Here is a 19,551-nt window from a genome sequence, read left to right as displayed (position 1 = left end):
AAGACAGGGCCAGGTAAGGAGGATGCTGGCCTGGACTGCTGGAGGCCTGGGTACCCATGTTGGAATCAGCCTGGTCACCCCAAGGCCTTCGAGAGGGCAGCTTGGAAAGCAAGGGAAGATGGTACTGCCAGTATCTTGGGCACTGTCACCATCAGGTCCACTTCCATCATGGCGGACTCTGGCCAATGCAGATCTCCCTGTTCAGCTACTCCCTGTCATGCCCACTCCCCTCATTCAGCCATCTCTGTCACACCCACTCCTCTCACACAACTTCCTGTCACACCTACTCCCCACTTGGCCACTTCCTGTCATACCCACTTCCCTCATACAGCCTCCTGTCGCTCTTCATGGTTTGTCACACTCAGCGCTGAATCACCACCACCATCCTTACTATAGCAGACTGTTTTCCCAAAGACAGCCACCACAGTATCTCTCATACTTTTCCTGCACTATGACCTTGACCTTGACACTCCTCCCATCGAGAGAGGATTTGAATCTGGTCCTTTGTAACTACCCTTTGAAACTGGGTGGTCCTTTGTAACTGCCTTGACCAACAGAGAAGATGGAAATGACATTAGTGACTTCCAAGGCTAGATCATGAAAACCCCTTCACTTCACCTCACTCTCTTCAGGACACTCACCCTTGGAATCCAGCCAACATGCTGTGAGGAAGCCCAAAGTAGTCCACACAGAGAGACCACATGGAGAGGGTACATGTTGGTGTTCCGACTGGTAGCTGAGGTCCCAGCTGACAGCCAGCATCAACTACTAGATGTGTGACTTGTCGAGTTACCCCCAAACTTTGAATCTTTCCAACTGAAGCCCCAGATATCACGGAGTGATTCAGCTGTGCTCTGTCCTAATTCCTGACTCAGATTCTGACTCACAGTATAGATAATTGTTTTACCTAGTAAGTTTTGGGGTGGTTTGTTACACAGCAGTAAACGACTGATACATTAACACAAAGTCACGCATTTTAAGAACTGCCCTCATCCCCAACATCTCTCTTTCCTCACAGACCCACTGAAGAGGCCCAGCGTGAGAAACAGATTGGTGGATCTGACCACCAGTGACAAGAACTTCTCCCAAAGAAAGCAATAATTAGCCTCTACCTAATGCCTCTTTAGTCAGCTCTCAACAGCCCCCGAGGCCCACAAGCGCTGGCTGTGTGCAGCGACAGGAAGGACTAAAGCAAACCACAGGGTCTAGTGTGGAGGGGAAAGAACACAGGAAGCACCGTAGTGTGGAAGACAAACTGAGACCCCAACGCAACTGAGGGCTCTTCCAGGACCCACGGCTGGTTCACGGCAGAGCCAGGCTCTGATCCACCTGACTCCAGGGAAGTGGTTTGATTCTCATTAGCAAGGCGCTTAATTAGGGCAGCTCATCAGTATATCCCAGAGAAACAAATTATGCTCTGGCCCAAAGCCACTTACCTGTTAGCAGCTGGGCCAGCCCCAACCCACCAAAGGGGCCATCCTAGGTAGGACACAAGGGAACGTGCACTGATGGGGCAGCTGGGCCAGCTCTAGGGGCTCGGGGACTGGGAACTGGGGGAGCTGCCTTTCCTGGAGCGCCCCACCGTGGAAGCCAAGTGGGAAGCAGGAGCTGGGCCTGGGCTTCTCTCCTCCCCGCTCTGGGGAGGCAGAAGTCCTCACCCACCACGAGATGCCAAGAGGTTCTGCTCTGTTCAGAGAGTCATTTTTTCCCAGAGATGAATTTCACAAAGTAGGCCATGGGCCGAGGGACCAACCCGCTTGCTTGCAGAGGCTGAGGAGAATACCCTTCAAGGGACAGTGCTAGTTCAGAGAGGCTCAAGGCTGCTGGCCCACGGGGCCCAGGGTCCAGCAACCCCAGGAGGTGAAGGGCAGAAAATAGGCCTGGCTCCTCCCAGAGTACCTGCATGGTCACCAGCTCTGACCTCGGCTCCTGGGACCCTGACACCCCAGCTGCTTATCAGCGCCCACTCCCGGGAATCCTGGCCCATGCCTGCACTCCTGCCAGCCGGCACTGTTCACTGCGAGCAAGACACCATCACGTTAAGACCTTTACAAGGCAAACCTGCATATACAGTAGCCCCTTCCCGGTTGTACAGTCTCTGCTTTGGGTATTCACAGAAATAACAAGAGGCAGGAGAGCCTACAAACACAGGAGGACCTCTAGAATCAGACTGCCTGACTCTGCTGAGTAAACCTGGGCCAGTCACTTGACCTCTTTGTGCCTCAACTTTCTCCTTTGTAAAATGGTAATATTAATAGTGTCTACATCATAGAGCTGTTATGGGAATTAAATCATGTAAATGATGGTATTTAGGGAGCACTTAGAGTTGTGCCTGGCACAGAGCCACTCTTGATAAGTGATAAATTAAAAAAAAAACAAAAAAAACAAAAAACAAAACTTCAGCACTCCTCTCATCCCTGAACAGTCATGTAAATTCTGCCCATTTTCTGGAATGGCTATACTGAGACCAGAGAAGGCAGAATCATCTCCACACCAGTCACAAAGTCAGCACAGCTGGTCCCTAGAGTAAGGCTGCTAACTCACATGCCTATGGAGGCTGCACAAGAAGCATCAATGGGACAACTGGGCCCACTGGGGGTTGTGCAAAAGGGAAACCCACTCTCCATTCCCACCCCCATTACACATCTCAGCTGACTGCTGCCCTGTTTGAAATGCAGGCCCAGGGATGTTAGCTCTTCTGCTGAAGAGAAGCCAGGAACCCGAGTTTTACAAATGTGACCTCTGATCAGGGCACCAGGCATTCAGCATTCACCAAGTGTCACACCAGTTACTGCAGCTGCAATGTAGAGTAATGAGCGCACCATCTGATGAGGGAGACCAGCAAGGAACCAGGGAGTCACCGGGCGGCCTGAAAAGCAGCCCAGGCCAGGGATGCCCGAGCAGGAGGTAGAAGATGGTGCCCAACTCAGCACAGAGTCAGGGAAGGAGGGCTGGGGCCACCAAAGAACAAGGGGAACAGTATTCCAGGCAGAGGGAAAAGCAAATGCAAAGGCTGCAAAGTATGAGGAGTATGGCAGTTTGGGGATAGGGAGGATATATGGGTTTGGGGAGCAAGAGAGAGAGCTGAGGCTAGAGACTATGCAAGCAGCTGGTAGAGTTTTAGAAGCCAGAAATTCCTGGGGCAAAATTCCATCTCTACTGGGGAAAGGCTGTATGTGTACGGGAAGCCTCTGAACTTCTCTGGGCACTTGTGGGTTAGCATGTTGCTCTCACTGGAGCAGATGTGCAGCCCTTGGATGGCCACAGAGAAGCCATTTGGAAAGCACCCCTTGAAGGAAGAGAGTTCCTTAGTTGTTTGCCTCTGTGCCACAGTCTGAAATCATCACTCCCACCATTGAGGTTAGAGGTAACAGGGAGCAAGCATGACAGCAGGTGACAGAATAACATTTATGGAGCGCCCGGTACATGCTAGGCTTCAAGCTGAGCCCTTCACAAAGATTACCTCATTTCCTCCACACTACAACCCTATGAGGTGACTATTATTGCTACCCCCATTTCACAGATGAGGAAACTGAGATATGAAAAGGGGCAGTCCCTGGCTGCATCACACAGTGGTGAGAGGGAAGCCAATCTGTCTGTCAGGAATCCTTCTGCCCCCACACCAAGCTACCAACCTGGGGTTTTCCCCTCTAAGGGATCAAGCTGGGGCTAAGGAGACAGGGCAGGTGCAGCAGCCAATTCTGAGGAGAAGTACCTGCCAGCTGGTAGTGCATTACCCCGAGTTACCTCTAATGCAGCAAGATCAATACTTGGGGGGCTGTGCTTAGCTCTGGGGAAATCATTAAATGCTACACTAAACTAGTCAAAAAATAAGGGCATGCAAGGAGACTGAAAGGAGCTGCTGCTTGGGAGCATGAGCACACAAATGTATACACACTAAGGCGCATGCACGGACAATGACACACACATGAGTGCACACACAGAGTCACCCACACATGGATGCAGACACAGAGGCACATGTGCAAAGACACTCAGAAGGACACAAAGACATACTCAGACACATACACATACAGAAACACGCTAATATACACACACAAGGACAGACACACATAAACGTGCAAAGGCCCACAAACGTACTCAAAAATACACCAAAAAAGATGCAGTGTACACACATAAATACAGTCACATGACATTCACATCCATCCCGTTTATTCACTTGACTGATACTTTTTGAGGGCCTACTATGTGCTCAGCCCCCAGCTGCTAGATCCTGGGGACAAGCTGCTTTGTGCCCTCATGGAGCTTAGAGTTCACAGAAGGAGGCAACAATTGATCAATTATCAGAGCTATCGGTGATACCTGCCATGGTAAGTGCAGTAGAGATGGGACCCAGCATCTCAAGGGGGAGTGGGGAAGCTGCCCTGAGGAAGTGACATTGAACATGCTTCCAGGGTGAGGGAGGAGTTGATGGGGGATGTGAGGGAACAGTGTCCCAAGCAGGTGGAGCAGGTAATGCACAGGAGGCTGTGGTGCAAAGGAAAGACGTGTAAGTCTGGAACATGCAGGGCACAGCGAATGTGGCTCAAGATCAAGGTCAAGAACAGCAGACACACTAGAATTAAGCTAGTATAATTCTGAAGGTGATTCTGTTAAGCTATGATGTATACGGTAAACCATAGAGCAACCACCAAAAAAAACCCTCAAGAATACAGTCAAAAACCATTAACGAAATTAAAGTGCTACATTAGAAAATATTCACGCAATGCTAAAGATGGCAGAAAAGGAGAAACAGAGGAACAAAAAAGACATGAGACATATAGAAAACAAAAAGCAAGTTGGTAGATTAAATCCAACTATATCAATAATAATATTAGATGTGAGTGGATTAAACCATCCCATCAAAAGGCAGATTTTCAGACTAGATAAGAAAACAAGATCCAACTACATGCTATCTACAGGAGACATGCTTTAAATTCAAAGACACAAAAAGACTGAAAATAAAAGAATAGAAAAACATATATCATACAAACAGCAACTATAAGAAAGTAGGAGTGGCTATACAGGTATCAGATAAAACAGACTTTAAAACAAACAAAAATGTTACTAGAGACAAAGAGGGATATTTTATAATGGTAAAAGGGTCAATCCACCAGGAGGGTATAACAATTAAACACATATATGCAACCAATAAAAGAGCACCATAACACAAGAAGTAAAACGGACAGAAATGAAGGAAGAAATAGATAATTCAACAATAATAGAGACTTCAGTATCCTACTTTCAACAATGGATAGAACAACTAGACAGAAGATCAAGAAGAAAACAGAAGACTTGCAATACTATAAACCAAGTATGCAGGGTAGAGACCAGCTGTGCTAAGCCCAGAAGGTCATGCTGGGGCCTTTGCCCCAAAGGCAATGGGGAGCCATTGTAAACGGTTCTTAATAGGTTTTTAATAATCTCACTAACTTCCATGTGTCAAAAAGAGTGGGGGAGGTCAGAGTCAGTACAGGAAAGCAAACTGGGAGACCAAGGTCCAGAGCGAAGTGATGGGGCATGATGGGTTGCTGGGTGGCTAAGTAGATGAATGGATAGATGGAAGGATGTGTAATTAGATACATGGATGGATGACTGGATGGATAGATAGATAGATGATGAATGGGTAGGTGGATGGATGAAGTCAGTAGGAATAGAAAGCAGACAGCTGGATAAATTGCTGAGTGGGTGGATAAAAATGGATAAGTGAGCAAACTTATGAATGAACAGATGAAATAATATTGGATGGATGGTAGACAGTTGGACACCCAACCCCTGCCAGACTTCCCGTGTGTGGGTGCTTGGAGATTGGACAAAACTAAAGGGTGAGAAATGTCCTATGTATTGTGTACTCCAGCCCACATTCCCAATAATCCCCCAGGTAGACATCCAACAGCATCCCCATATATGATGGCCAGGACATGGCTCGACAGAGCACCGGCCTATGTCCTGTGCTCTGATATCCACACCATCTTAGTCACCTCATCTTTTCATGGTCCTTACTGTTAAGCAACATTTGGTAACATGCTAGAAACCAAACCCACAACCAGAGTGCAAAGAGCTCTTCTCAGAGCATAACTCAAGTCCTGCCCCACCACCTTGCACCAGTTCTATTTCTGAGGAGAGGAACACAACACCCCTTGCCCACTGCATACCTACCACGAGAGGCCTCCAAAACACCAGCTAGCCATTTGCACAAGGGAAGCAACCACCCCCTTCCTAAGGAAGCACAGCTGCCACCTTGCTGGGGACATCAGTTATGTCCCCATGGAAAACTTCTCCCACACACACCCCCAACCTTGAATGATACAGTCCTCAAAACACTTGTACACCCAAAGGCCTCTCAGCACTAAGACCCTCTCTGGGCAGAGATAACATATCAGATTGTCATAGAAGCTCTCTTTTTACCTATTTTCCGAACGTTCCCTCCCTTCCTTCACTGTTCCCTATCAGGCGGAACAGTGGGAACCAGACATACTCTGGATCCTGTTTCTCCACTGCTTTAAACCCTCAATGTCCTCTCACTTTCCTGAGAATATAACCCAACTGAATACAACCCCCTACCGTGGTCTACAGGGCCTCCCTCCCTCTCAGACTTCATCCTGTCCTCTACCCTCCCTTCCTTGACCACCCTGTCTCAGCCATACTGGCCTTCCTTCAGTTCCTAGATGCGCCAAGTGGATTCCCACCTCAGGGCCTTTGCACACACTGTTCCTGTAGCTATGAAGTCTCTTCCACTTGAACTTTGCCTGACTGGCTCCTCATTGTTCAGGTCTCAGCCTAAATGTCACCTACTCAGTAACTAGCCTGAATAAACAGGTTCCTCCTTCATCTTGATTTTAGTAGCATTTGGTCGTTTCTTTCCTCCATTCTTTCTATCTCAGTAATTACACATTAACTTATTTAGCTTACCACTCTATACCCAGCACCTGACACTGTGCTGGGCCCATAGCACATACTAGATAAATATTTGCCATTTGATGAATACATGTCAGGTTCAGAGCAAAGACTGGCCAGACTAGATTCAAGTGCTTTGTGACAATGGATGGCCCCCCTCTGGCCTCAGTTTCCTCTTCTGAAAAATGGGTAACACTAGTACCTACTGCAAAAGGTTGTTGTGAGGATGAAATGAGAGAATGGGGTACTGACAAGCCAGGAAGTAACTCCCAGCCCCACACTGGGGGAAGGACAGAAAAGTGAGGAGACATCTGAGTCCCAGGGGCCATTCCAGAAGCAGCTGGGTCCCAAGTCTTTGCTTCCAGAAACCAGAGCGATAAGTTAAGTTCTACCATGAAAGGAAAGAGCTTATGGAGCCAAGTATGAAATGTAGAGTGTGGGTGATACAGCCACGGAAAGAGGGCTTAGCAGTTAAAAAAAAGATTTAGCAGTTAAGAAAAAATATCTAAAAAACTTTTTAATAAAGCCTACAAGTCTATCCCCTTCTTTCTTTATCAACGACACGATTTATTGATCAAGGAGGCCGTATCGACTAAATAAATCTTGATAATGACCAAGGCAGCAATCAATACCTGCTTATTATCAGCCCGGGCCGAGAATTTCATTTTGCGAACACAGGCCGAACCGCAGGGCGTGCCACACAGCTCTGGACTCCGGCGGGTAGGCCAGGGACGGATGGCTGGGTGGTGTTCATTTTCCAGGACAGGAGACAGGAATCTTTCTTGTGTTATTAATAACCTCCCACCTGCCACCCTACCCCATGCCTCTCAGGCTTGTGGGTCTGGATTCATTTCCATGAGTTGACAATGATGAGGTCTTTTAAGATATTTAAAAAAATGAAGGGGAGGGCTTCCCTGGTGGCGCAGCGGTTGAGAGTCCACCTGCCGATGCAGGGGACAAGGGTTCGTGCCCCGGGCCGGGAAGATCCCACATGCCATGGAGCGGCTGGGCCCGTGAGCCATGGCCGCTGAGCCTGTGCGTCCGGAGCCTGTACTCCGCGATGGGAGAGGCCACAGCAGTGAGAGGCCCGCGTACCGCAAAAAAAAAAAAAACAACGAAGGGGAAAACACAAGCATAATGAATATAGGTGGGGGAACCCTGAGAGGGGAGCAGGGAGTGGGGGGACTGGCTCTGGAAGAGGCACCTCCGGCCCCTAGTGACTGAAGGTCAGGGACATGAGTGGCCAACAGACCTGCATTCTGGGTTAGAGTTCAAGCTCTGCTGCTTGCTGACAATATGGCCTTGGACTTAACCATCTGTGCCTCAGTCTGCTCAACTGTAAAGACGGGATAATAGTAGTTTTCCTGTCCTAGTGTTGTGAGAATTAAACGAGATAATATCTGTCAAGGGCTCTAAACACTGTCTACCATGCAATAAAGGTTCAAGAGGAACTGTCAGGCCTTTCTGTGCAGAGAGCTTCCTTCTGAAGCTCCAAAGCAAATGCCAGGCCTGTCCTTGCTAAAGCCAGCCAAGGGGCATTTGGAGAGGCCTGGCCTCCCACCCAGTGCCTCTCTGCAAGGATCTAGTCCACCTTGCCGCTGGCTGGTGAGGACCAGGAGGTGAATAACAAACAACAATGATCCTGACAATAATAATAAAAGTAATAATAGCTGCTCGTTTCCTGGGAATGAACATATTCCAGGCCCGGTGCTAAGGACTTGCCATGCTTCCACTCATCAAACCCCCACAATGTCCCCATGAGGTAGAGGCTCCGTATGATTCCCATTTTACAGATGAGGAAACTGAGACTTAGAAAAGTCTAGTGAATCACCCAAGGCCTCCCAGTTAGGAAGCAGCAAGGCCAGGGTCCAAAGTGAGGTCTGACTACTCCAAGCCCATGCTCAAATCATTTCAGGTGCTGCCCCCAGGGCACCCGAAATTCAACAGGAATTACCTCAAACTACCTCACAGCACCACCGTCATCATCATCAGTTATTATTATTGTTGGTGGTGTTGTTAATAAAGACAATGATTAATAACAGTCACTATCTTGGAAAGGCTTACAGCATGCCCAGCCCTAGGCTGTGTCTGTATTGGTTTGTCGCTCTTTACCTCTCACAGCCTTGAAGAAAAGTACTTCCATCTCCAAACGGTTATAATAGAGAAGCTTTATGAGGGCAGGGACTTGGTCTGTTTTGTTCACTCCTGCACCCCCAACACCTCACATTGCACCTGACACATAGCAGGTGCTGAATAATTTTCATTAAATGAATGAATGAATAATCTGTCTCGACAACCCAGGGAAGCTCCATTTTAGACAGGAAAACCGAGGCCCGGACAGAGTCCTTCCACCACAAAAGGAAAGGGGAGACTCCGATCCTGACCTCTTGCCTGACTGTAAACTAGGAGTCCCAGGGGATGCTGAGCAGGAAATCCCCTCAACTCTAGCGTCCAGAGACCTTGATCCCTCTTTGACGCCTGCTGGGTTGATCAGATGGGCCCATGAACAAGGCTTTGGGAGAAGAATGTCATCTGGGTCCAAAAGCGTGTTAACTGGCTATCTGTGTCCCCCATAACAGCCATCTCACCGGCTGCAGGGACCTGCTTTGAGTTGTCTGTGACTGAGGCCACCAAACCACCACTGATGGTCCACAGCCTGCCAGAAATTAATTAATGGATTTATTAATTAGGATGGGAGCCACCTCCCAGGCTGGAATTGGGGTCACCAGTTTCTAAAGCGAGACTCACAGAGCTAAAGATAAACCTTTGTTCACTGTGAGTCTGAGGCCCGTGCCCAATTCCCAATCACAGAGTGAGAGACTTTCAAGAGCTAGTGATGGGTAAAGAAGCTGGGGACCTAGGAGGAGCTGGGTCCCCCAGGACCACCCCCCAAGATGGAGTCAAGGCAGCTGCCCTCGCCTCACCCTTCCTATGGTAACCATCCACTCCATCATCCAAATATTTATTAAGAACTTACTATGTCCTTGCCCTCCCCAGGTAAAGCAGATGGTGGTAAAGAAATGGGGGGAGGCTATTTTGGAAAGACAGCTTAGGGAGGACATCTCCGAAGAGGTGATATTTAAGCAAAGGACTGAAGGGACTGAGACAGAACCAAGGAGATGTCTGGGAAAGCGTTTCCCAGACAGTGGGAACAGCAAGTGCAAAGGTCCTGAGGTTGGAATGTTTGGTGTGTTCAAGGAACAGTGAGGTGGCCAGAGTGCTTGAATAAAAAGGGGAGGAGTGGCAGGAAATGAGAGTGAGAGATAATGGAGGGATGAAAAAGGGAAGGGGGGACCTAATCACACAGTGGGCCAGGTAAGAACAGGCAACCGGGAAGAGACAACGTTGAGAGTGACACCCCCCAGGCTCCCAACAAGACATAAAAGATACCTCAACTGAGCACTTCCAGTGTATTAGGTGCCCTAGGTAGATGTCCAAACCTCATTTCATCTTTCCTGTAGGAAAGTGTGATCCTCTGAGAAGCAGACGCAAAGGGAGGATTACAAGACAGAGATTTATCAGGATGAATGCCTGCGCCTGCAGGAGGGAGCCAGAATGAAGGAGAGAAGGAATGAAGGGAGGGAGGGAGGGAAGAAGGAAGGGAAGTTGGTAGGTAGGTTGGCTGGTTTGTGGAAGCATCCTAGACTGCCGAGGAGTCTGGAACCTGCAATGGAGTCCTGTGTGTCCCAGGAACAGGTCTGCTTTTAGTCCCTGCTAAACTCAGCTCCTGGCTGTGGCACTTGTGGGGTGATCTCCAAGAGCAGTTATCTGGTGCCACCTGCCAATCACACTCCCTATAGTCAAAGGTCTGCAAGGTGCATTCTCATGGCCGCCACTGGAAGGTACCATTATTGTATCCATCTTACAGCTGAGAAAACCAAGTCTCAGAAAGGGGAAATAACTTGCCCAAGGGCATGCAGCTAGGAAGGAGCAGAACTGGAATTTGAATCCTTACTGCCCCGTGCGTGATCACGAGATAAACAGAGGATGGTGGGGGGCATTTTGCAACAGAGCAAGAATTGGGCTTGAATACCTTATTAAAAATAAAAGCAATACCCAAGGCTTTTATGGTGTTTGACAGTTTACTAAGTACCCACTGAGACAGATTCATTCCGGGCCACACATGTGCTAAATAATCTTATTTTATGCTTCATCCTTACTCCCAACTGACAGATGGCAAGACTGAGGATTAAGGTGGGTCCAAGAGCCACTCAGAATCTGTGACCAGCCTCACTGCCTTCCTTCAATTCCTTGCATGCACTATTTTTCCACCCACCTCAAGGTCTTAGCACATTTCCTCTGCTGGGATGCTCTTCCCTGACCTTGTCCTTGACACCTCGGCTGAAGCATCACTTATTCCAGGAAGGCTCCCCCAATGCTCAGACTCAGGCAGTTCTTTTGCCTCATACTGTCTCAGAATCAAATCCCCCTGTGTGACTACACACCCATCTGTCCAATGAGACGTGTACCCACCCCCCCATTGTCTGCAGGCTGGGTGAGAGCTGGCACTCTGTCTTCCGGTTCACTGTGATATCTCCGGTATATTATTACTACTTATAGTATTTATGCTATTTACTTATTATTATTTACACAGTTATTAGTTATAGTTATAACTTATACTGTGAGTGGTGAATATACATTTCCAGACTGAAGGACAATAGCAGTTATTATTATTAACATTATATAGCACATCTATGTCCTGGGCACGGATTTCACACTTCACGTGCATTAACTCACTTAATCCACAATCCTTAAGGAGGTGGATACTACTATTATCCCCATTTTACACAAGAGAAAACCGAGGCTCAGAAAGGTTAAGTGACTTGCCCAAGGTCACACAGCTGGTAAGTGGCAGAGCTGGGACTAGAGCCAGGCCCCGTGTCTCCAGAGTCCTCACTAAATGTCTTTGGGAATGGGAGGCTGCAGGGCTTGAGTTTGCAGCCCACGCTACACCCCTCAGATACCTGGAGCCCACAGACACGCATAATGGACAAGCACCCCAAGTAGGTGCCCCCAGCAGAGTGGCCTCTGAGTGACCACCTTACTCAGGGATACCTGCCCTCGACCTGGCTGCCCTGATGACCCCTGTGGTCCTCCTGTCTGCAGCACCCACACTCCAAACAGCTGGCTGGACAAGTCTATCGACCGTAATGGTTCCTGGGGAGCCATTTACCCCGTCCAGTTTGAGCGACAGCGGCCCAGAGAGTCTTAAGCACTGCTTGGCTCCAGGCGTCTCGGGCAGACAACCAGCTCAGGCCAAAGAGGCTGAAGGATTGATTTTTTTTTTTTTCTCTCTTTCTTTCTTTTTAATGACAAATGCATATGCTGGAACTGCTGTTTCATCTGGCTGAACTGAAGGATGGCAGAGGGGGTATATAGGGAAAGGACTGGGAAGGCAGGGGCAGCCACTGGCCCACTTTGAGGGTGACTGAGCTACTGAGGAAAAGCAGAGACAGAGGGCTAATCATGTATATTCATGAAGCTTGTCAAGGGCCTTTTGTTTTTTCTGGAAATGCCGCCTCTTCTGACACTAGGCACCTGGAGAAAGGCAGCCAGTGGCCTTGACAGCTACCCTCCTCATGACCCCTACAGCTGACCTGACCCAGCACAGACCCTCAACCCAAGGCCTTGGCACCACCGTTCCCTCTGCTTGGCATGCCCTTGCCAGGTCTCCACCTCCTGCCAGGTGTGGTCAGAGCGTTTGATTTATATGGGATACTAGACATCTGAATTTCTTAGGTAACATCTCCTATGTTTTAAATGCTGACAAACGTACACAAAAGTGTTTTTAAAATATTGTACTAATCGAGACAGATACATCCATTGGCCAGACATAGCTCCCAGTCTGCAACCTCTGTGCTCAGAGCTCCCAAAATATAAACCATCACATACAATATTAGTAATATATTAATACAGTAAGCCCCCAATGGAGTAAAAGAGAAGAGAAAAAGTGCCCAGTAATCTCTAAAACAAGCTTTCAAGGCCAGCAAGTTCCGGGATCCACTGCTTATTTGGTTTTCTCACTCCTCTCTTACTCTCTAAAAATACCAACAACAATAAGAAGACACATACGGAACAGCAGTTGTGTGTCCAGCACTGTGCTAAGCACTTCCACATTTAAAGTGCTTTAATCTTTAAGAACAACCTAAAAGGTGAAGACTACTGTTAGTCCCATTTAGAGACAAGGAAATAAGGCTCAGAGAGGTTAAGTGACCCATCCAAAATCACATAGCCAGTAGATGATGGAGCCAGGATTGGAAGCCAGACAGGGGCCCTTCACCATCCTGGCTCCTCGTACTTCCCTCTTGAGGGAAAGAGTATGGAACAAGTTTCTAGAACTAAGTTTGATCTACCCCAATACTCTCAACTGAAAAGTGAAACACTTTGGCCATGCCACAGCCATCACATAGACCAGTAGACCAGGCTCAGCAACTATTGCCCTAAGGCCAAATCCAGCCCACCACCTGTTTTTGTAAAGTTTTATTGGAATATAACCATTTCCATTCATTCTTATTGTCTATGGCTATTTTCATGCCATAGTAGCAGAACTGAGTGCTTGCAACAGAGACCACAAAGTCTAAAGCATATTATTATCTGCCTCTTTACAGAAAAAGTTTGGCAACCCTGATGGCAGACCTAGATGGTTTCCTAAAGAGTCTAGAGAGATGCTACACCCTGAGAAGGTTATGAGGTCAAAACCCTCAGGGAAACACCATCCTTAGAGATGTGGAAGCACATTTACACATTAAAGGGGAAAAAGGGTAGTGGAAGCTTCTTCAGGTAATTGGGGTGAGACCAAACGAAAAGAAGGAGCCAGCCACGGGAAGATCTGGAGAAAAAGAGTCCCAGGCAGAGGGAACTGCAAGTGCAAAGTCCCTGAGGTAAGAATGTGCTTGCTGTGTTTAAGGGACAAAAAGACCATTGTGACTGGAGCAGAGTGTGCAGAAGGAGAGAGACTGGAGATGAAGCCAGAGAGATAACAGGGGGCGCAGATTACGGGAGCCTTACAACCAGGGGAAAGGAGTCTGGATTTTAAACTTTTAAGTATGACAGGAATAGATTGTTCATATCCTACAAAACGCTACAAATGATTTTTGTGAATGGATCTGCAAGGCTTAGAAACCAAGAACTCCATCCTAGACATAATTTCTTGTCTCAAAAATTTGTTTAAACGGTCAATAGCTCCCCCTCACCGCCAGAACGGGCCCCCAGGTCGTTAGAAGACAACATGTTTAACTGGCACACAAAGTATGTCAGCATCCTTCCCCTTTACAGCAACTAGTACAGCAGACCAGATGTGCACAGCTAGGCCGTGTGATGGATTAAGAAATGGGACACTTGGAATGTTGGGTGATTCACCCAGGGGTGCTAGAGGCTGCACCTTTTAGCTCCTCTTAGGGCCCTTCCTCTCCATCTACTACCTCCATGTTCCCCGACATCTTCAATATAAGCCACTGTCATTAATAAAGAGCACCCCCAAGACAGAAAAATCAAACCAAAGACTGAACCCTGAATTCCTAAGCCAGGAACAAAGGTAGGCCACCACCTCAGTCCCCTTCCCATGCTCAACCTCTGCCAGACTCAGTCTCTGAATTAGATACCTGGAAGCCACCAGAAATTCAGCCCTTTCAGAAAGCAACAGAGAAAACCACAGTTCCTGGACAGCCATGTCCACCATCATCCAGGACCAAATTTAGCACCAGCCAAGGTGCTCACGTTTTAAATCCCATCTGATGGAAGAAAGGTTACCACAACAGAATGTCAAGTTCGAAGACAGAATCCACCTTTTAACAGAAGAGTTTTTTTAAAAAAGAAGGAGAAAGAAAGAAAAAGGAAGAAAAAAAAAGAAAAAGCACCATCACCATCAGAAAACCTGTTCCCTCTGGTCAAAATAACACCGTGCTCATCTGAAATAACCCACTGAGACGCTTATTTGCTTCTTTAGGCTTGTCCGTGGTTTCTCGATTTTCTACAGTGAATTCAGGTATTAATAAAAGAAACTTCGAGACCTCCAACAGCAAAAGCGGTCAGGGATGAGACGCTGCTCGTTTTTCTTCCAGCACTCAAAGAGAGAGCCCATCTTCGGGAAGCAATTTCTGTCGAGTTGAGAATCCAGAATTTTGGGATGCCCAGAAAAGACTGCTGGGTTCTTTAAATAAATTCTCAACACCTGTTTCTAGCTCCTTCTGCAAAAAAGGCCCACAGGGTGTGGCTTCCAATGAATTGGAGAGGCAGATGGAATAGGGTCACCCACTGGCTGGACTTGGAAGGGTCCAGGGGCTGACCGATGGTTTGGTCGTCGTATTCACAGAGCTGCTGCTAGAAATCTCCCCTCACACCCTCTGCCTCCCAGCTCTCCCTTTCCTCCCCCTCCAACCTCCCACAGCCCTTGCCCAATGCCAGCCATCACATGGGCCTGGGCCTGGGCCACGCCAAGCCTGGTCTGCTCGTGCTCCCCACCCCAGCAGCAATTCTATTACAGCAAAGTTTCCAAAGTTAGGATTCCGCCAACAGGGCTGATAGCTTATTTACTGCTGTCATCTAAAGAAAGAGGAATTTTGACACATTGTTAAATGATAGCACATTTAGATAAGTCAAGCTGTCAGAGGCTCTAATGGATGTCTAAACTCTCTGTGGCTGATATGTAAAACTTATGCACTTCAGAATATCATAAGGTTATAATATTTTAATCACATCCACGCTCTTTTCTAAACTTTGAGCAGGGAAAAACATTCCATCAAGTCCCATCTCCCAGGCGCCAAGAAACTGAGCCTTCCCAGAAGTTTCTCCAAACTCCTTACAAAAAGTCCAGCTTCTCTCACTCGACCCGTCAGTCTTCCTCCCTAAATGTTCACACCCCAAGCGGAATTCGTACTGTATGATCCCTCCACCCAACCTCTTTCCTCCCAAGAAACGTAGATGTGCATTTGGACTGGGCACCAACTCTTGTTAACCCTCTTCGAAGACAAAAAAAAGATATCACAGGAGACTGGACCCAGAGCATCATAAAAAAAGTGGCAAAGTGAAGCAGAAAAAGAAAATCACAAAGGTATGAATCCAGTTATGACGATTATACACAGAAAAGCCATAAAAAATACTGCATTAGTAATGTTCACCATAAAGCAATCTTATAACCAAATGAAATATGCCTAGCATCAACTCTGAGATAGAATTTTTTTTTCTTCTCGTTTCCTGGACTGCTAGCAGCAGAAGAAAAAAAAAAGAACAAGCAGAGAAAGGGGGAAGCAGTTTCAGGGATCCTGGAGTAGGGTACCAAATGTCACAGCATCTTTACCATCATCAGCCCTCAAGTCATTAAGACTGCTGACTGACTTCCATCCTAGGAAAACAGCCCCGCTGTGTCCAGAGATGGCACTGGAAGAAATAATAACCGGACTGCTTCTATATTTGAAAAATGTATACTTCCGGAGGGCTGTGCGCAGGCCGGTACAAGGTCACCTTTCTTGCCAGGATCAGGGTGGCGTCAGCAGCATGGTCTGGCCTGGGGACACAGGCCTCCTTTGCTGCCTCGGCCACTTTAACACTCAGCAACTAGGCTGCGTGAAACCACTGAATTGAAGCCACACACCTCACACTCATAAGCAGCTAGGCCACGTGAAGAGTGGGCCCAAAGCTCTTGGTCTGCACAGGGCCTGGGGTGGGGACCCACCTTTCCTACCCAGATCTTGGAACGAGCCGGCTGAAGTTTTCCTTTCTGGCTATCTCCCAGAGGAGAGGAAAGTGGGAAGGGAAAAAAATGAAAACAAAAGTATGGCACAGGAGTCATTAGCACTATGCACAAGAGATGATCCCAGGCAAAAGTGCTTAGGCTCATAATCTGTTTCCAACAAAATGCCATCAGTGAGAATACGGGGGGTTGCGGGGGGAGGTGTCGGCCTACCGGGCAGGGGAACAACTGAACATTTCAGGACAAGGGTGGGGACCACAGCAGATGTGAGGGCCTCAATGTTTACACTCGGCCACCGCTGCCACATTTACCTCTCTGCTCTCTAAAAGTGTGCAGCTTTTCAAACTCCCACAGGGACCCCCACACACACTTAATATCCATGTAAATGAGCTTAACCCCTTCCCCAGAGCCTTCTCCTTTCGTGCCAGACACACCAGCCATTGTCTTAATGAACACACCCACCCCTCCCGCACCCTATGTATACACCCTGTGCAGGGAGACGTCTTGGCCCTGTATCCCCATCACCTGAACGAGGCTCTCCACCATCCCCACCTTCATCCTTTCCAGTTCAAATTTGCTTTTCCACCTCAGCATCTTCTAAAACCCTAACAAAGGGTTCTCAGATCAATGACAGTCCAACTGGAATCAAGATTTGGGTGACCCCAACAGCTCCACAAAAGACCCCTGAGCCCGAGAAGGAAAAGAGTGAGGTTCAACACCCCCTCCACTCCAGCTCAGAAATCAGCGCCCTGGGAGCCGCACCCACCCCTCAGCATCCAGCCCCAGGTCTCACTCTACCTCCCGGTTACAGCCCAAGCTCCCCGGATTGAAAACGAGTTATCTAATGAAAATTGTGTTAACTGACATTCTGGCCAACCGGGAGCAAATACCAGCGCTGCAAATCTCGCCGCGGAAATTTTCTCCAGCCCAGAATAACAATAGGACCCTGCAAAGGGCTTTCACCAGCCCTTCTGGTTCCTCTTCTCTCATCTGCCACGTTCTTGTCATTCCTTATGTTACAGAACATCAATCATAAATAAAGACGCTGTCCCCCAGCCGTGCCCGGGTCTCATTTACAAACATTAGCAGGGAATACAATTACCATTGGCCTTCGTGCCAAGCCCAATGTGGCTGCCCAACTCTCTCTCTCCCGTTCGCTCCCTCTCTCCCTCTCTCTCTCTCCCCCCATCCCCCACTCTTCCAGAAAGGCCACTTTAGCATCATTTAAACCAGCAAGCACAGCTCACAGCCCTGCCCGCCTCAGCTGGCCACCAAACTGTAGCCCCAACTCGAGTGACGACCTGGAATTGCAAGGCACTCGCAGTTATTAACTGCATGCCTGAGTGCCCCGATTTTCTCTCCAGCTCAATGGCTTTGAGGGAGGGGGCCTGCAGGGAGTGAGGAGTTAGGAAGGAGGGGGGTTGGGAAGCCACCAGGAGGAAGGGGGTACTGTAACTACTTATCAGAAGAAACTTGACGAGATTTGCAGGCGGATTAAAAAACAAAAACAACAAAAAAAGTGGGTCCCTTTTTATCTCCAGACTGACGCTCTCCGTTCTTCTGAGAATGTCAAGGCCAAGGCAGGATGCTTTAATCGCCCGTTATCAGCACCACTTCCCCGCCCCTTGTTCCCACCGCACCTTGGTGAGACTCCTGAGTTTGGGGGGCTTGTCTGGAGCGTCCTGGGGCACCTGGGAAAGGACAGAGGCTAGCGCTGTGCCTCCAGCGCGCAGCTCTGAGATTCCACTCCCCAGCTCGGCCTCCTATTGGGTCAGCAGAGAATACCCCCAAATCTGGAGGAGACAGACTCCCAGAAAAAGGTGGAATGGGGATAAAGTGCCGGAGTTTGGGAGGAAGTCACCCTAGGGAGGAAGAAGGAAAGAAGAGAGAGAAAGAAAGAAGAGGCTGGAGAAAGGAGAAAAGAGAGGAGTGTCGGGGAGGAAAAGCAGGAGGTAGAAGACAGCGAGGGAATTTCCCATTTAAAAGTTCCTGTGGGCCCGAGAGCCTGGAGTCACCTGCTCTGCTCCGCTCCCGGTTCTCCAAGGCCCCCGAGGCAGGAGCGCAAACTTGCGCGCGCCCCGGGCCCATCTCCACCGCCCGTCCCCATCTAGACTTGGAAAGAGGTCGGAAGCGGGAATAAGACAAGAAGCAAAGACGAACCCCTAGAACCCGGCCCAAGGAGAGGTCTGCCGGTGTAGGCGGCCAGTCCAGCGATGGTGGCTGTAGCGGCTGCGGCGGCAGCAGCGGCCCCCGGGTGGCTGCGCGTCCGGGCTGCGCAGCCAGGCGGGCGGTGGAGGTGCCGGCGGGCGACGGGGCGCGGAGCCGCCTCCTCGCCAACCCCGGATGCCTCCCCCCTCTCCTCCTCCTCCTCCTCCCAGCCCGCCAGCTCCCTCCCTCCCTCGCCCGAACCCAAGCCGGGCGCGGACAGGCACTGGGCGCGCTCCGCGGCCTCCCCGGGCGCCGCGAAGTTGGGAGGCGCGCAAAGTGCGGCGCAAGGGGGGTTGCCGGTGGTCCCGCCAGCAGCCCCCTGCCTGGGACCGCAGACCCTGCCTTCCCCGTGCCTCACTCCGCCGCTCGCCCGCCGCCTCGCTCCCCGGGCCGTGGGCTCGCTAGCGCTTCTCCATGGTCGCGGCGGCTAATCGATGATTGAACCGAACAAAGAGCAGCGGCGAGATCAATTCCTAATACCTATCGATGGGCAGCGGGCAGTCGAGCCCCGGCGAGCCCCAGCAGCCGCCGCCCGCCTCCCTGGGGCGCCCGACCGCCCTCCCGGGTACCTCCCCAGTGCGCCCAGGGCGCGCCCGAGGGTTCCCCATGGCCGCGCGGCCAGTGCTGCCCGCACTAACCTGGAGTCGCCGTAGATCAAATCGCTTCCAATATTGAAACATCGATCCCACATTGGCGGCCATCTTGGGGGCTATTCGAGACGCACACACACAAGAGTTTGGCTTTTCTCAATGGCTGCACTC

General features: G+C 49.3%; 1 protein-coding gene across 1 annotated transcript in view; it reads right to left on the bottom strand.

Annotated features, from left to right (window-relative positions):
* Positions 1 to 19,527, bottom strand: part of CUX2 (cut like homeobox 2) — a 261,994-nt gene extending 242,467 nt beyond the window's left edge. The window contains exon 1 of the mRNA XM_024758471.1: positions 19,429 to 19,527. Coding sequence (XP_024614239.1) covers positions 19,429 to 19,491 — 63 coding nt within the window. The 5' untranslated portion in view covers positions 19,492 to 19,527. The remainder of the gene's footprint in view (positions 1 to 19,428) is intronic.
* Positions 19,528 to 19,551: the final 24 nt, after the last annotated feature.

Source organism: Neophocaena asiaeorientalis, unplaced genomic scaffold, assembly GCF_003031525.2.
Source record: "Neophocaena asiaeorientalis asiaeorientalis breed wild unplaced genomic scaffold, Neophocaena_asiaeorientalis_V1.1 scaffold77, whole genome shotgun sequence".
NCBI classification, from domain to species: domain Eukaryota; kingdom Metazoa; phylum Chordata; class Mammalia; order Artiodactyla; family Phocoenidae; genus Neophocaena; species Neophocaena asiaeorientalis.
The sequence above is the reverse complement of the archived record's forward strand: the minus strand, read 5'-3'. Positions and strand labels throughout refer to the sequence as shown.